At 35.7% G+C, this 16,720-nt stretch overlaps 1 protein-coding gene across 1 annotated transcript in view; it reads right to left on the bottom strand.

The window, feature by feature from the left end:
- LOC128016402 (NACHT and WD repeat domain-containing protein 2-like) overlaps positions 1-16,720 on the bottom strand; it is a 44,622-nt gene that overhangs the window by 9,529 nt on the left and 18,373 nt on the right. Inside the window, exons 4-5 of the mRNA XM_052600870.1 lie at positions 7,018-7,221; positions 256-406 (exon numbers count right to left, since the gene is read on the bottom strand). Coding sequence (XP_052456830.1) covers positions 256-406; positions 7,018-7,221 — 355 coding nt within the window. The remainder of the gene's footprint in view (positions 1-255; positions 407-7,017; positions 7,222-16,720) is intronic.

The following is a 16,720-nucleotide window of genomic DNA, read 5'->3' as shown; positions in this document are numbered from 1 at the left end:
CGAGTATCTAGTCAAATTATATGTAGATTCTGTGGACCTTCAGCTCAGTGGAAAATAAGCTGACCATAATGATTTAACTTTTAGTACCCTTACTTAATATATTTACATATACAGTCAATGTTGACATTTACAGCAGTTGCAATGTACTGCAAAACACACTGCAAACCAACTCAGGCATTTAAAGCCATGTAAAATAACACTAAACATTTATTAGCTGTGAGCTCAATCATTACCGTAAATATAACTACAGTTTACCCGAGCAAAGAAATTTCTTGGCTTGATCGCTCTTCATCGTTCCCTTCTCCTGCAGCTGTAAAACAGAAGTTCTGAAGATCTTCTTGATTTCCTCTAAGACTGCCCTCCATTCCTTGTCATTCTTTGATTTTGCTATGCTGTTTGACTCAATCTGTGGGGTAAAATCACATATTGAGTCACAATTACAATTATTCAAGGTTCCACTATTTGTATGTTGGGCATTTGAAAAAACAAAATCTACAACATATCATGTCACATTTACATTAATTAACACTTCTTTCATTCCACTAAAATGTAGGAACAAATGCATTAGTACCCTGTACTTCTTTGTTTAACTGTAATGCTAACTAGCACAGTTAGCATAATTTTAATCTTGTTCTGGAACAAACTGCACTGAGGTTTTGTCCTACTGTAGTACTTGATCCCTGTCCTACAAAGATGTTATCACCACTGTTCGGCAAGTTTTTACTCTCAAAATCCAGACATTTCATTAGGAATCAGGGCCCGGTTTTTCAAAAGTAATCCAGTAGGATTTTGGATAATGGATTGGATCAAATCTTGAAAATGTGTTTTTCAAAAGGAAAAACGGATTACATAATTGGATTAGATCACGTAATCCAATCTTGGTTTTGATCCGGATCAAACCTTTAGTTTGGGTTTTTTAGAACTTTTTTGTAGGATTTGGATCACTTTGATCCAAAAAATCTGGATTAAACTGATCCCATCAGAAGGGTGGATTCAGCGTGGATTTCATAGCCAAAATGTAATGAAAACTTTAAAAATGTATTAAATAATACTATATTTGGATCATGCAGTATCTTACAAGATATCCTATTTATTCATAAGGTTTTAATTTTATTTGTTCATCCGTCAGGCTACAGTGATTAGGTAGGCTTTAACGTATTCAGCCTTTCAGTATAGGCCTACAGCAAAGTAGAAATAGTTTGCCCCCATAAAATAATCCCCCAAACCGCTGTCAAAATTAACCAAAAACAAAAAATTTTATTCTGTCACTAATTGATATATATATATATATATATATATATATATATATATATATATATATATATATATATATATATATATATATATATATATATATATATTCATCACAATCAAAAATATTGTTTTACATTAAGTCTTTTTTTTATTCAATACATCTATACTTGATACTTGTTATAAATATCCTCAATGTACAGTGTTTGTGTTGTAGGTCTCAGATGAGCGGACTGCTGGAATAGGATGGGGTGGGGTTTTTCTTGTTTTTAGTTTTTCTTAAGTGTCTGGGTTTTCATTTCAAATAAAAATAAACTTATATTGACCCCTCACTGGCTATTCTATTTGTTGCTCTTTACATATCTATAGTTCTACATTGTGGTGTCCTATCCTGTTTGAGCACTGGTTATCCAGCACTGGTTATCCAGATTTGGTGATCCTGAAAAGTTCCTTTCCGGATCAGATTGATCCAATCCGATGTTGCTTTAAAAAACTGGCTCCAAAAGTAAACTGGATTACATGATCACGGATTGCAAAAAAAAGGATTACTAAAACCAGATCAATTTTATCCGGATTAAACCTTTTGAAAAACCAGGCCCAGGACATGAATCAAACCTGAAACTGCTGCCCCAGCTCCAACATTATTTATGTTTCTACAGTACTTTATTAATAACTTCACTAAATAATGACTGAATTATGGCTTTCCACATTTGGACTAATACACTCACTTGACTTCTTTGTGATTATTGTTTGTCACTACCCACTTTATTTTTAATGTAAGAGCAGGAACAACCATTTTTAACTTTAATGTGCAAGGCTTAGCGATAGTCCATTATGGTGCTTGATTCTGCAAACTGTTATTTGTTGTAATGTCTTAATTTATGAGTGTAATCATAAATACTGTAGCACAGAGAATTTTAGTTTACTGCACTTTATTCTTTAAGTTATTCACATATATACTCTCACACTCACAGGAAATAGCTTACTTTTTAAATAGCTTACTTAAATAGCTTAAAAAAATTTGGTGAATAACATACAGATTTAAATATATGTATGTATGTATACAGTATTGTTCAAAATAATAGCAGTACAATGTGACTAACCAGAATAATCAAGGTTTTTCGTATATTTTTTTATTGCTACGTGGCAAACAAGTTACCAGTAGGTTCAGTAGATTCTCAGAAAACAAACGAGACCCAGCATTCATGATATGCACGCTCTTAAGGCTGTGCAATTGGGCAATTAGTTGAATTAGTTGAAAGGGGTGTGTTCAAAAAAATTGCAGTGTGGCATTCAATCACTGAGGTCATCAATTTTGTGAAGAAACAGGTGTGAATCAGGTGGCCCCTATTTAAGGATGAAGCCAACACTTGTTGAACATGCATTTGAAAGCTGAGGAAAATGGGTCGTTCAAGACATTGTTCAGAAGAACAGCGTACTTTGATTAAAAAGTTGATTAGAGAGGGGAAAACCTATAAAGAGGTGCAAAAAATGATAGGCTGTTCAGCTAAAATGATCTCCAATGCCTTAAAATGGAGAGCAAAACCAGAGAGACGTGGAAGAAAACGGAAGACAACCATCAAAATGGATAGAAGAATAACCAGAATGGAAAAGGCTCAGCCAATGATCACCTCCAGGATGATCAAAGACAGTCTGGAGTTACCTGTAAGTACTGTGACAGTTAGAAGAAGTCTGTGTGAAGCTAATCTATTTTCAAGAATCCCCCGGAAAGTCCCTCTGTTAAAAAAAAGGCATGTGCAGAAGAGGTTACAATTTGCCAAAGAACACATCAACTGGCCTAAAGAGAAATGGAGGAACATTTTGTGGACTGATGAGAGTAAAATTGTTCTTTTTGGGTCCAAGGGCCACAGGCAGTTTGTGAGACGACCCCCAAACTCTGAATTCAAGCCACAGTACACAGTGAAGACAGTGAAGCATGGAGGTGCAAGCATCATGATATGGGCATGTTTCTCCTACTATGGTGTTGGGCCTATTTATCGCATACCAGGGATCATGGATCAGTTTGCATATGTTAAAATACTTGAAGAGGTCATGTTGCCCTATGCTGAAGAGGACATGCCCTTGAAATGGTTGTTTCAACAAGACAATGACCCAAAACACACTAGTAAACGGGCAAAGTCTTGGTTCCAAACCAACAAAATTAATGTTATGGAGTGGCCAGCCCAATCTCCAGACCTTAATCCAATTGAGAACTTGTGGGGTGATATCAAAAATGCTGTTTCTGAAGCAAAACCAAGAAATGTGAATGAATTGTGGAATGTTGTTAAAGAATCATGGAGTGGAATAACAGCTGAGAGGTGCCACAAGTTGGTTGACTCTATGCCACACAGATGTCAAGCAGTTTTAAAAAACTGTGGTCATACAACTAAATATTAGTTTAGTGATTCACAGGATTGCTAAATCCCAGAAAAAAAAAAAAAATGTTTGTACAAAATAGTTTTGAGTTTGTACAGTCAAAGGTAGACACTGCTATTTTTTTGAACACACCCCTTTCAACTAATTGCCCAATTGCACAGCCTTAAGAGCGTGCATATCATGAATGCTGGGTCTTGTTTGTTTTCTGACAATCTACTGAACCTACTGGTAACTTGTTTGCCACATAGCAATAAAAAATATACTAAAAACCTTGATTATTCTGGTTAGTCACATTGTACTGCTATTATTTTGAACAATACTGTATATATATATATATATATATATTTTTTTTTATATAAAATAAAAATTACTTAATAAAGCACCTTTGAAATCTCTAGCTGATGACATTTTTACAGCAAAAAAACAGTATAACTAGAGAAATAAAGCATATTATTATATCTATAACACCTATTGAAATGAAAACATATTAATACACTTTTTTCTATTGACTTTTTCCAAGTCATGCCTAAAATTTGAAGGCTCCTAATATTTCTGTGACCACAGGAACTCTGTGTAATGTAGAGTGATGTCAAAGGGAGTCCAATTTACCAGAGTTCATAACTGACTCTGTCTACTTGAACAGAGAACGTGAAAGCAGACACCACTCTGTGTTACTGAAGTAATTTTTTAAGAAGTGTTTGTTATGAACCCAGTAACCTCCCAGAGAGAAAGAGGACAGAAACACACACACACACACACACACACACACACACACACACATAAAGAGAGAGAGAGAGAGAGAGAGAGAGAGAGAGAGAGAGAGAGAGCGAGCGAGCAGTGGGTGTTTCTGCTGAGTGCAGGTAGAAACTCAGTCCCTGCTGCGTTTCTTATTTTAGTCCAAAAGAGACCCTCAGTTTCAAAGACGCTCCCTCAATTTGTAACCACTCTGCATTTCAATCTGTTTTATACAACACTATTTGATTTGTTTGTGTATGGGTGACAGAGATCGAAACATAATTTGTCTCTGTGTAAGAAAGAAAGAGAGAGCACAATTAAGATTTAATGAAAGACAAGCTGAATTTATGAAGTTAATAAACTCTACATGCGGTGAACAGTGTTTTCTCACGGGCCTGCCATTTCTACATTGCTCCATATAAAACAACAACCACTGACATTTACAGGTTGCTCCTGTGTGTGCGGGAGAGGTCAGGTTCAGTATAATTCTGGATGCCTTGTCATGTGCCAAATTCAAATTCTAATTTGAATTCATTTTCCAGTTGCATTTGCTGTTTACATAGTTTCTGGGTTTCACCTGAGAATGAAAAATCATCTAACTTCTACTCATTCATGAAGCATCCTAGGTGTATGTGACTTTCCTCCTTCAGAATAAATTGAAGTTATATTATATATTATTTCACATCTTCTAAACTGTTGACAACAAACAACTGATTACCCCCATTGAAAGGCATGGAAGAGCAAGGACATTTTTTTATGTAACTTCGATTGGATTATTCTGAAAGAATAAAGTCACATACACCTAGGATGCTTCAAGGGTGAGTAGAAGATGGACAAATTTTCATTCTTGGGTGAACTAACACTTTAATGGAACAACTTAAACTTGGGAAAATCAACAAGCAAATAATACAAAAAAATTTTCATTTTTGCATCTATATGCCTGCTCACACCTAAATTGGATTTTAGCCTGTCCTATCGCTAAGATTTTTACTGTATTCAACAATTAAATAAAATCATATTGATACTGAAATAAAAAAAAAAAAGTCAAATTACTTTCAGTTGTGACAATCAAAAAAATATAATTTGACATCCTTTACCATTCAAAAGTTTGGGGTCTATAATCTTTAAGGGGTATGTACACTGTAAGATTTATGTTTTTATTTAGAAAGTATACATTAAATTGCTCAAAAGATACAGTGAAGACATTTCTTATAAACTCTTCTTATGAACTTTTTATTCATCAGGGAGTAATGAAAAAATGTATCACACTTGATAAACAGCACAACTGTTTAAAACTTTGATAAAGAAATGTTTCTTGGGCACCATGTTTCCTGAGTATTAGAATGATTTCTGAATAATCATGTTGCAAATTTTAGTGGACAGTACATTCCAGGGCCAAGGTTATCACCAACATTCTGAGCCTCTGGCCCATGAGGGAAGAGGCAATAACAGACGCCAAGTCCTAAGTCTCCAGCTTTGAGGCAGCAACAGATACAACCATGTTCTGAGGCTCCAGCCTGCGAGGAAAGAGATAATCTATGTTCAGACTTAATTTAGAGACAACAACAGATGCAGCACATCCTGGGTCTCCAGCCTAGAGAGACAAAGCAGATCGACCAAGTTCTGAGACTCTAGCCCAGAAAGGCACAAGACACAGAAATCTGCAACAAGGTTAAGCTCCGGCGAGCAAACCTTCACTCCAAGGTACCTTTGCTTGCGTGTTCCAGGCTAAGGACCTTCTGCACTTACTCCAAGGCCACATCTACATTTTCTAGATTTTAGGACCCTTTGGTGATCCAGGAGATCAGCATCCTCCAGCGCTTTGTGTTCAAGGCTGTCAAAATGGATTCCTGCTCCTTTCCTCTCTGCATTGCTATCAGCACAACCAGTGGATGAAATCACCGCTATCAGACTGCTCACTCGACCACAGAGAATGTAAATATCATTTATCCAAACCTCTTCTAGAGTCCTTGGTATTGTTAGTTATTATAAGTATATGATTTTTCTAATTTACATTAGATGTTATATAGCTGATTGCAGTTTATAGCAAAAAAAATATATTTGTTTGACGCAAATGGGTTTCTTCACCTTATTTCTTTCAGAGTAGCAACATTTTATCTTTCCAGAAAGTGTAGCTCTGACATTGCAACACCCAACATAATTACTTGCATTTTATGTATGTTATGCACATTATTCCCCTTTCATTTATGGTTTTCGTTTAGTATTTGTTGATAATTCTTGTCTGTCTATTTTATTACACTTGTGTCTTTCTTGTGTTGATGATACAGAAGAGGTTCTACAACGTTCTTATGTGATGTACTCATGACCACACCTTAATTGACACGTGATCCAAACATCATAACGTCATTGGTGACATGAGTACCCATCACTACACTGTTTTGCTTCCCTAAGTTGGCAAATGAAAGCAAATATCACTACAAAATGTATTATTGTTTATAATAATAATTATAAAATATAATACTACAAGATGATTATATAAACTGTAAAATGTGGTAACCAGCATTTTGTACTTTTGTACCTTGTACTTTGGAATCAACTATACTTTTAATTATAAAGAAGGGTTTTCATTGTTTCTAAAAAAAAATAAACAGTCCCAATTCTTCAAATATATTCTCTCCTTCCTGCTTTACTTACGGAGTTCTGGTAGTTCTTCAGTATCTCAGCTTTTGGTTTTAGGTAGTAGGCAGGTGGGACTGAGTTCTCATCCCGACAATACCACTCCTCCAAGATCCGTGTGTCTAGTCCCGCCTCCTCTGCCGCATCCAAAATCATGTCAAACTCGGCCGACTCCACCTCACCTGGGACCCGAATGCTGCCATACTTCTCTCCAATGAGCCCCTGGGAATGAGGGAGAAACTATATTTACACCTTGATCTTATCACAATGTATCATAAAAGCATAAATAATAAACAGGGAGAGAATAGGGCTGTTACACTGTACATAACATTGGCTTATTGTCTTTTTAAAATTTGGACTAATGCTACTTTTAACCCTGGGTAAATCAATGGTTCACAGTTGTAAATTTTAAAGTTAGCACTGCTTTTAACCCTGGCTTATGAAAAACTATCAGCTTTTGCAGTTCCCATCACAAGCAGTATTCATGTTCGCATATTATGAGGTCGATAACGCTAAGTGGACATTGCAAAGTGATCTCATAAATATGCAAATAAGAACATTATCCCGGAGTTTACAAGTTAACAGTAAAAATAATGAAGTATGGGATTAATTATTAAGACAGGATAAAGTATGAACAGTGTGAAACCAGGGTTAATAATTTCAAATGTAATATGTCAAAATTACTAACTAAGACTAGCAGGGTTTATTTAAAGAGTTTGAAAGCTACTGAAAAGAAAACGAATGTAATGAATTCACAAACATTCAGTAAAGCCTGTTAGCTTAGAAAGCCAATTTGTTACATCGTTTGCCAGTGTCATTGTGTCCACAAGGCCATATGCCAGTGGCAGAACATTCAAATGATGCTGGATAAGCCTATAGACTAATGATCTGACCCTTCTTCCGAAACATATCCAGACTTGCAGGAGATGAGACATGGGTTGTGGGATATCACGGTCTCTGATTAAAGCGTTGTAGCAGAATCTTTGCCTTTGCTCATATCTTTTCTGAAATTGTAGGTTTCCTACAGGAAAAGTGTGACAGCGGTGCTGCGAGATGATTTAAGTGATGGCTAATTCAGTATTTTTTAATGACTACTGGGCTGAACTTTAATGCTTTACTTTCCCCACCTTTACATCACTGTGCCTCTTGATCTCTAAGTCTATCTGTCTCGCTCTTCCTCTGTCATTTTAGCTTGCACATTCTCTCTTTTTTTACCCTTCAAATTCTATCTGACATAGCCTGACAATTACTAAAATCAACTCCACTGAAATCTGTTGATTTAATTAATGAACGATCCACCCCAAAAATGAAAATTCTTTATTACTCTTATTTATTTTAAAACAATTATTATTTATTTTTGTGTGTAGTGCATAAACCCCAGAAGAACCCATAACCCTAAAACAATACAACCGCGGGGTAATCTATAGATATTAAAAACATATTTTAAGGCCATTGCTGATTTCATCTGTGTGTGTGTGCACAAATATGTAATCACACAATCCTGAGCACCAGAATGAAACCCTGAAAAGAAAAACAGCTTGGTATCATACAGCTCAGACATACACAATATTCAGCCTCCAGCTATTCTAAACATTTGGTTCCAATTTCAGGCTTCTCAATTTAATAAATCTCATCACATTGGATGTGGAAGATGAGCAACACTTTTCAATTCACCTAGTGTAAATCTTTTTGACCTGTAATACATTTCTTATTTTTGTGAGGATCTTCCTCCACCAAAAATTTATTTAGGGTTTTTAGCCAGTTGTGAAAATAACAGTCTACAATATATATATATATATGCTGTCTTATGCTTTATTCACGCTGGGCTCAGAGAAACCTCTGCTTCCATGAAATCTGCTGCAGGTGAGGAAGCACACTGTTATCAGCATTCCTGATAATAAGGTGTGTGTAAGATAGACAGAGAGAGCGAGTTTGTAAAATTACCCTATAGTACCATCTGTTGCTATACTGTTCCTCTGAGATGGTTTGCTTGGTCTACGTACATGCAAGCCAGTGTTTTTCCTTAAGCATGGACAAAACAAGAGTATGTATGTATATATATATATATACTGTACTGTATATGCGCTGTATGCATAGACCCTAAACATTCAGTGCTACAGAAACTCTGGACCATGTGCTGTGAGACAAAGTCCCTTGATACTACACCACACTTTGAAGGCACTTGAACAGGTACTAGAATAAACAGACACGTTGAAGTTGTATTAGGAGTGTGTATCATAGTGCTTTCTTTTTCTCATCAACTCCTGTCGTTCTGCGGCTCTGTTACTGCTTGTTTCTTCCTTCTGGTTCTTTCTGCCCACTCTCTCTTTCTCTACCCCAGGCTGTGTGACAGTGAGTTTCAGCTACCGTCTCCTCTTGCAAGAGCTTTGATGCCTATATTACTGTAACTGTTCTGGGAAAACATAACCTCAGAGCATTGTGGGAAGTTTAGAGTGTGTTGAGTGTTGTTCAAGATTAACTCGTCTTTAAGGAATGCCAAGTTCATTGTTTAGGAATGTTTTCATTTTTGAGACTTGAGGCTCTAAATGCAATTGTACAATAAAAAAGGAGCACAACAAAATAGACATGGGAGGTCCACATAAGTAAATTCTCCAACATTTATCATATATTTGATGTACACTATCGATAAAAAGTTTGGTAAGATCTCTCTGATCTTCTCACACTGTACCATGTAGTTGCTGTTGTGTGCACACTACACAACTGCTCAGCAGTGGTGGAAAGAGTACAGAAAAAAATATATTAGTAGAGTAAAAAGTACTTGTCCAAATAACTACTTGAGAAAGCAGCAAAATAATAGCTTATTTAAAAGTACTGACGAGTAGTGAGTACTGAGCCGTGGATTCTACCCCTTATAATACACTGCAATTAAACAAAAAATAAAAAAATAAATAAACAATGTACATACTGTAATTCACATTATCTTTTGTTGTTTGTCAGAAACAATGAATAATATCTATCATCTGGGAGTTTTTGACTGAAAACTCTTTAAAATGCACCAAAACACTGAAAATCTATTAAAATTATGAAAAGATGAAAGAGTTATTCTCTGTACTCATCACCATTTAAATCATAATGTTTGAACAAAAAAATCTGTTCTAAGGCCGCTGAGCCAGACCATGCTATCGTTGCACAAAAAATATTAATATTTAGAAACTCATACAAGACTTCAACATCACACCATGAGATGGGTTAAAAAGAGAGATTAAAAAGAGCCATTTTCCTTCAAAAACAGTGCCAGTTTTGCCATTTTATAATAAAGAAATGAGAATCATAAATATGATAATTTATGTTACAATTTAAACATAAATGCACATTGTTCTAGAAGGGAGCATCATCCCCTACCTTCATACCAGCTTCATTTACTCAAATTGTTATGCTTATTATGCAATTTGTAAAAAAAAATATTAAATTGCAAAGTATCTCCAGAAAACTTTTCCACACACACACACACACACACACACACGCGCACACACACACACGCACAATTTATCACTTGCTAAATGAAGGTGGATTGTATAAAATGGATCAATATATATATATATATATATATATATATATTAACGAGCTACAATTTTGTTACATCACACTCTGATGCAGTATAATAATGGCACAGGTCATCAATAAGGTGCATATTGAATCTGAGCCTCCAATTTCAGTACATTAAGCCATGGCCAAGCCAAGTGTTTTAGAGTGTCCCCAACACACTATTGCACAGCACACATCACACACTCAAACTCATCAGAAGTCAAAGCATTGCTGACTTCTTCAAGTGACTGCTGCAGGACACAAGGGTGAGATGCGGCAGTGGAGAATGCATGTTTCTCTATATACTGAATTAAATGAGAGTGGGAATTTACTGCATTATGAATGTGACACTTGCGGGAGTTATTAACATTGTATGCAGTACCAGCAACCTCGCACCAAATTTCAGGCCTTGTAGATATAGGCTAGTGTGTACAAGTCATACAGTAACCAGAAGTCTGAAATTTACCTTAAAAGGATACTCCAGCCCAAAATTTAAATTTTGTCATTAATAACTTACCCTCACGTTGTTCCAAACCCATGAAGCTTCTTTTCGTCTTCGGAACACAATTTAACATATTTTGGAAGAAAACCAGGAGGCTTGTGATTGTCCTATGTACTGCCAAGTAAGTTACACTGTCAAGGTCCAGAAAAATATGAAAAGCATTGTCAGAATAGTCCAGCTGTGGTTCAACTGTAATGTTATGAACGACGAGAATACTTTTATTCACAATTCGTCTTCTCTGTGTCTCTCCACATCAGCGTAGCGCCATTTCGCCATTCTTCTGAACTGCGATATTTATCTTTCAAGATTATTTGATAAATACAAAGTAAAAAACAACAACAACAACAACTGTATTTATTTGAAACAGACTTTGAACAGTGGTGTATATATTTGTAATAATGAGGCTAAAAGAGCTAACAAACTCAAAATCTGGTTCTTCTGAGGGACTCCCGCTCTGCACAGTTGGGTTGTTCCCCTTATTCAATCATCAGCTTGTTAGGAGAGAGCCCCATGAACTGAACTGAGTGTGTCCAACGCTATCTCACGGCAAATTCGTATGTATTTTATGAGGTGGCCTATTCGTACGAATTTGTACGACCTCACTTGTACGATTTTATACGATTTGTCTAAACCCCAGTGATGGTTAGGTTTAGGGGCAGGGTTAGGTGTAGGTCATTCGTACAAATTCATACGAATTGTGCAACTCGTAAAATACGTACGATTTGGCAACAACCGTATGAATTTGTACAAGTGTGGTCGTACGAATTCATACGAACAAGCCACCTTGTGAAAAATGTACGAATTGCCGTGAGATCGGGTTGGTGTGTCAGATAAGGGAGACAGAGTGCAGAGCAGCTGGTCCCCAGGACCAGGATTAAGAACCACTGATGTAAATGATATAGACCGAGCTTTAAAAATCTAATTTGCATTTAAATGCTACCAGTTTCAGCAGTTTCAATATTATTCTGAGAGTTTTTCTCAATATTTCTCTCTCTCTCTTACATTTCTACCCATCTCTGCCTGTCACACTTAGATTAAAAAATTCAGATTTGCCTGGAGACCTTCTTTGGAGACACACCAGCACATGCAACCCAGAACTGTCAGCCACAAACCTCCTCACACTCGCACTCTCTCGCGCTCTGATCAAAGCCTAATTTTTGACTCTAAAATAGACCCAAATACATGCAATGACACAACACAACACAACATTATTGAACTTCATGGAGGAAATCCTGCATACAGATCAAACGCTCACAGAGTTCCAAGTGTGTCAGGGTTTGCGTACTTGTACTCCAAACCATGAAGTCCAAAGAGAGGTCTCTGACCTCCATTCTTTTTCTTATGAGATAATGAAGTGCTCTTTGGGAAAGGGCAGCAAAGTTTCTATGAAACTTCTCACTAACTACTTAGAGTACACACGTCAGAAGACCCATATATTTCTTTGGCAAAGAAGATGAGTTAAGCTAATTTTAACTAGACCACTGAGAAAAATGGCCCGGATCTTTCCTGGTGAAGTGTGTAATTTTTCAGGGTAACATACTTTCTCCTATCCCAAAATTATATTCAGCACTTACAGCTGTTAAGAAGCAATTTATAGGTTGATTTTGGCAAAAGCTGAAAAAACTAGATAGATTAACATGACATATAACCAACTGACATTAGAACTGACTTGGTCTCCAAATAAGAAAATCAAAAACACCACAATTCTTTAAGTCTGTATGAATTCAGTGTTTGAAAAAAAATTAATATAGACAAAACTTTTACGTTGTAAGGGTGATTTCTGTTTCCAATAAATGTTTTCTTAAAAGAATCCAAAAAAATAAAAATAAAAAAATGCAGCAGAATTGTTTTCAACATTGATGATAAGTGTTTCTTGAGCACCAAATGAGCATGAATGATCTGAATGGCTGCTTTCTTATTGCTTTCTTATAAATTATGATTTAAAATACATTAAATATAAAAAATGTATTTTTAATTGTAATAATATTTGACAATATATACACAATTTTCTACTATATTTTGATTAAACAAATGCAGCCTTGATGAACATAACAGACTTTAAAAAATCTTACAGACTACAAACTTTTAATAGGTAGTGTATATCTAATTTCTTGACACACATTTAAAAAAATATATTTAATTAAATGTTCTTCAACAGGCATAACAAATAGAGGTAACAAACGGAACATGTCCAGCCAATGATAAACGGGTAATATTTGTAAAACTGTTATTGTATTATTGCATGGATCATCTTTGAAAAGTAGCTGGACCAAGAGTTCATATGAACACAATTTTAAATCAAGAAGGAAAAAAAAAAATACTATTTTCATTTTACAAGGCAAAAAGGAGTGCTTTGAATACCACAGCACACCCTGGCAGCTAATGCTAATGCGGGAAAGAGAAAGGCTAATAGGGTGAAAATAGACTCTGCCCTACATGGATGGAGGTCAGAAACTACATATCATTTAGAGAGAAAGAGAATGAGACAGTGAGGATGTAAGATGTAAACCATTGGTGAGTCTCTAAAACAGGAAGGCCAGATTAGAGTTTGCCAAACAACATCTAAATAAGCCTTCACAGTTCTGGAACAACATCCTATGGACAGATGAGACAAAGATCAACTTGTACCAGAGTGATGGAAAGAGAAGAGCATGGAGAAGGAAAGGAACTGCTCATGATCCAAATCATACCACCTCATCAGTGAAGCATGATGGTGGTAGTGTCATGGCGTGGGCATGTATGGCTGCCAATGGAACTGGTTATCTTGTATTTATTGATGATGTGGCTGCTGACAAAAGCATTAGGATGAATTCTGAAGTGTTTCGGGCAATATTATCTGCTCATATTCAGCCAAATGCTTCAGAAATCATTGGTCAGCGCTTCACAGTGCAGATGGACAATGACCCGAAGCATACTGCGAAAGCAACCAAAGAGATTTTTAAGGGAAAGAAGTGGAATGTTATGCAATGGCCAAGTCAATCACCTGACCTAAATCCGATAGAGCATGCATTTCACTTGCTGAAGACAAAACTGAAGGGAAAATGCCCCAAGAACAAGCAGGAACTGAAGACAGTTGCAGTAGAGGCCTGGCAGAGCATCACCAGGGATGAAACCCAGCGTACGCTGATGTCTAATTGATCTCCAGACTTCAGGCTGTAATTGACTGCAAAGGATCTGCAACCAAGTATTAAAAAATTAAAGTTTGATTTATGATTGTTAATCTGTCCCATTACTTTTGGTCCCTTAAAAAGTGGGATGTACATATACAAACTGTTGTAATTCCTACACCGTTCACCTGATTTGGATGTAAATACCCTCAAATTAAAGCTGAAAGTCTGCAGTTAAAGCACATCTTGTTCGTTTCATTTCAAATCCATTGTGGTGGTGTATAGAGCCAAAAAGATTAGAATTGTGTCGATGTCCCAATAATTATGGACCTGACTGTATATGCACCATACACACTAGCCTTCCTGAATATGCCCCCAATAAAAGTTAAACTCTACCTATTTTTGACAGACTCCTCTAAAAATCCACACACAGTCCTGTTCACATTAACATGAATTCTGGCCACAAAAATTCAGTTGCATGCGATAAAATAAATAAATAAATAAATAAAAAACTTAACATGCAAACTCACTCTCTGACAGTAGCTGTAAGCAAGTCAAACACTATTTGCATGTTTTCAAACAGACGTTTAGGTTTTTGTGTTCACTGTGGTGTAATATATATAAAAAACAACCAAATAAAAAAGTACAGTGGTGAGACACTATTGTAGTATTAGTTTGTCTGTTTTCTTCACAATGCAATGGAAAATAAATTATAATATCACTCTGATTTTTTTTTTTTTTTTTTTTTTTTTTTTTTGAACTTTTCTCACACCACTTGTCTGATTGTGGACATACTGGTCTACTTATTTTGAAATGAATGGAAATTTGATACTTTACCATCTCTTATTGGCAACAGTTCATTGGAATCACATACAATTACTAATACCCACCCTTCTAAAATCCATGTTGTAGTTGTTTATTGTCCCCCAGCTTGACTATGTAACGTCTTGGAGGAGTTGGATGTGTTACTCTTAAACTTCCCTGATAGGCTAGTGACAAATGGTCAAAAAGTGCTTTAGTTTTTGAGATACCCCTACCGGAGGTAGAACTAAACCCAACAATGTTTTTCTTCATCTCTAAGGTCTCCCATATATGAAATGGATTCTTGGCTAAAAATATTTTACTGCTAAGATTGTTAAATTAACAGATATTGTTATACACCACAAAACCAATAAAGGACTAAAATATAGCCTGTCCGTATGGGAGTTAAGGCATATAAACTAATGCAGATCAATCACACAAGCTCTGAGAGCTTTGAAACTTGACATGTTTGTAGTCAGGAAGTTGATTTAACTACTAGAAAAGACTGGATGTGAATATCTTGATGTATGGAATAAATAGAGACATGTAAACACATACATATAATAAGCGGACATGCACAAATTTAGTATCTATGCAGAATGTTTTCATTTACTTTGTGCTTGCTTTGCCTGGCATTATCATAGAAACACATATGATGGCTTGTTGGAAAGGTGCTGAATCCAGCAATACCAAATATGTAAATATATAATAAAAGAGAAGTGTTCTGTCACTCAATGTATGAGGTGTCCAAAATGAAAGAACGCTGGACAAAATAGCCTCAAGTCCAAATCACATTATCAGTGGTGAGAAGAATGTTGACAAACTCATCGTTACTGCAAAGTAACTTACATTAGGTAAGTGCTGATCTATATTTATGATACATTTAATAATGATACATTTCATAAGGCACAGTATACTATACAATTCATATGAACCACAGATCCAATTGAATCAGGTTAACATTGGAATGGAACACCTTTATTAAAATATCGTCACTGACGGGCAGAATCCTCGCATGTCCAAATTTTGTCTATTTCATATTTTTTCACATTTCAATGCTATTGGTCAAACCCCACGTGGTAAACAATCTAAAGTGTTGAAAATAGATTGAGAGCAAATCTCTTAACTCCATTGGACACTTCAACTGTCTGAGAATCCTCGTAACGCCACCTCTTCTTCACTCCATGGCAAGAGGTTCCACGGCATTTTGTGTCCTCAGGATTTAAAGTCGCAACGATTGAGAAATCCTCGTCGAGCAACACATAAAGCAAGCCTTAACTCTGATTTTATCTATTTTAAACTATGATATCAGTTATTGATGTATTTTAAATGTCTACTTATTACTAGGCAAGACAAGGCAAGTTTATTTATATAGCACATTTCATACACAATGGTAATTCAAAGTGCTTTACATAAAATAAAGTAAAATAATCATGAAGAAAAATAATAAAAATAAAGACAAGCAATTTTAAAACTTTTAAAATTATGAAAAAAACTACTTAACTAAAATGAATTTAAAAACAGTTAGAAAATTATTTTACATAAAAGAAAGTGAAAATATAGTGCAATCAGTTCGGACATTGCACAGTGCTCATTTAATAAATGCACAGCTAAACAGATGAGTTTTGAGTCTAGATTTAAATGTGACCAGTGTTTTAGCACATCTGATCTCTTCTGGAAGCTGATTCCAACTGCGGGCAGCATAGTAACTAAAGGAGGACTCTCCTTGTTTTGTGTGAGCCCTTGTATTTCTAACTGACTCGAT

This window comes from Carassius gibelio, chromosome A7, assembly GCF_023724105.1.
Source record: "Carassius gibelio isolate Cgi1373 ecotype wild population from Czech Republic chromosome A7, carGib1.2-hapl.c, whole genome shotgun sequence".
Classification (NCBI taxonomy): domain Eukaryota; kingdom Metazoa; phylum Chordata; class Actinopteri; order Cypriniformes; family Cyprinidae; genus Carassius; species Carassius gibelio.
Note: the sequence above shows the minus strand (reverse complement) of the source record. Positions and strands in the feature narration are given on the sequence as shown.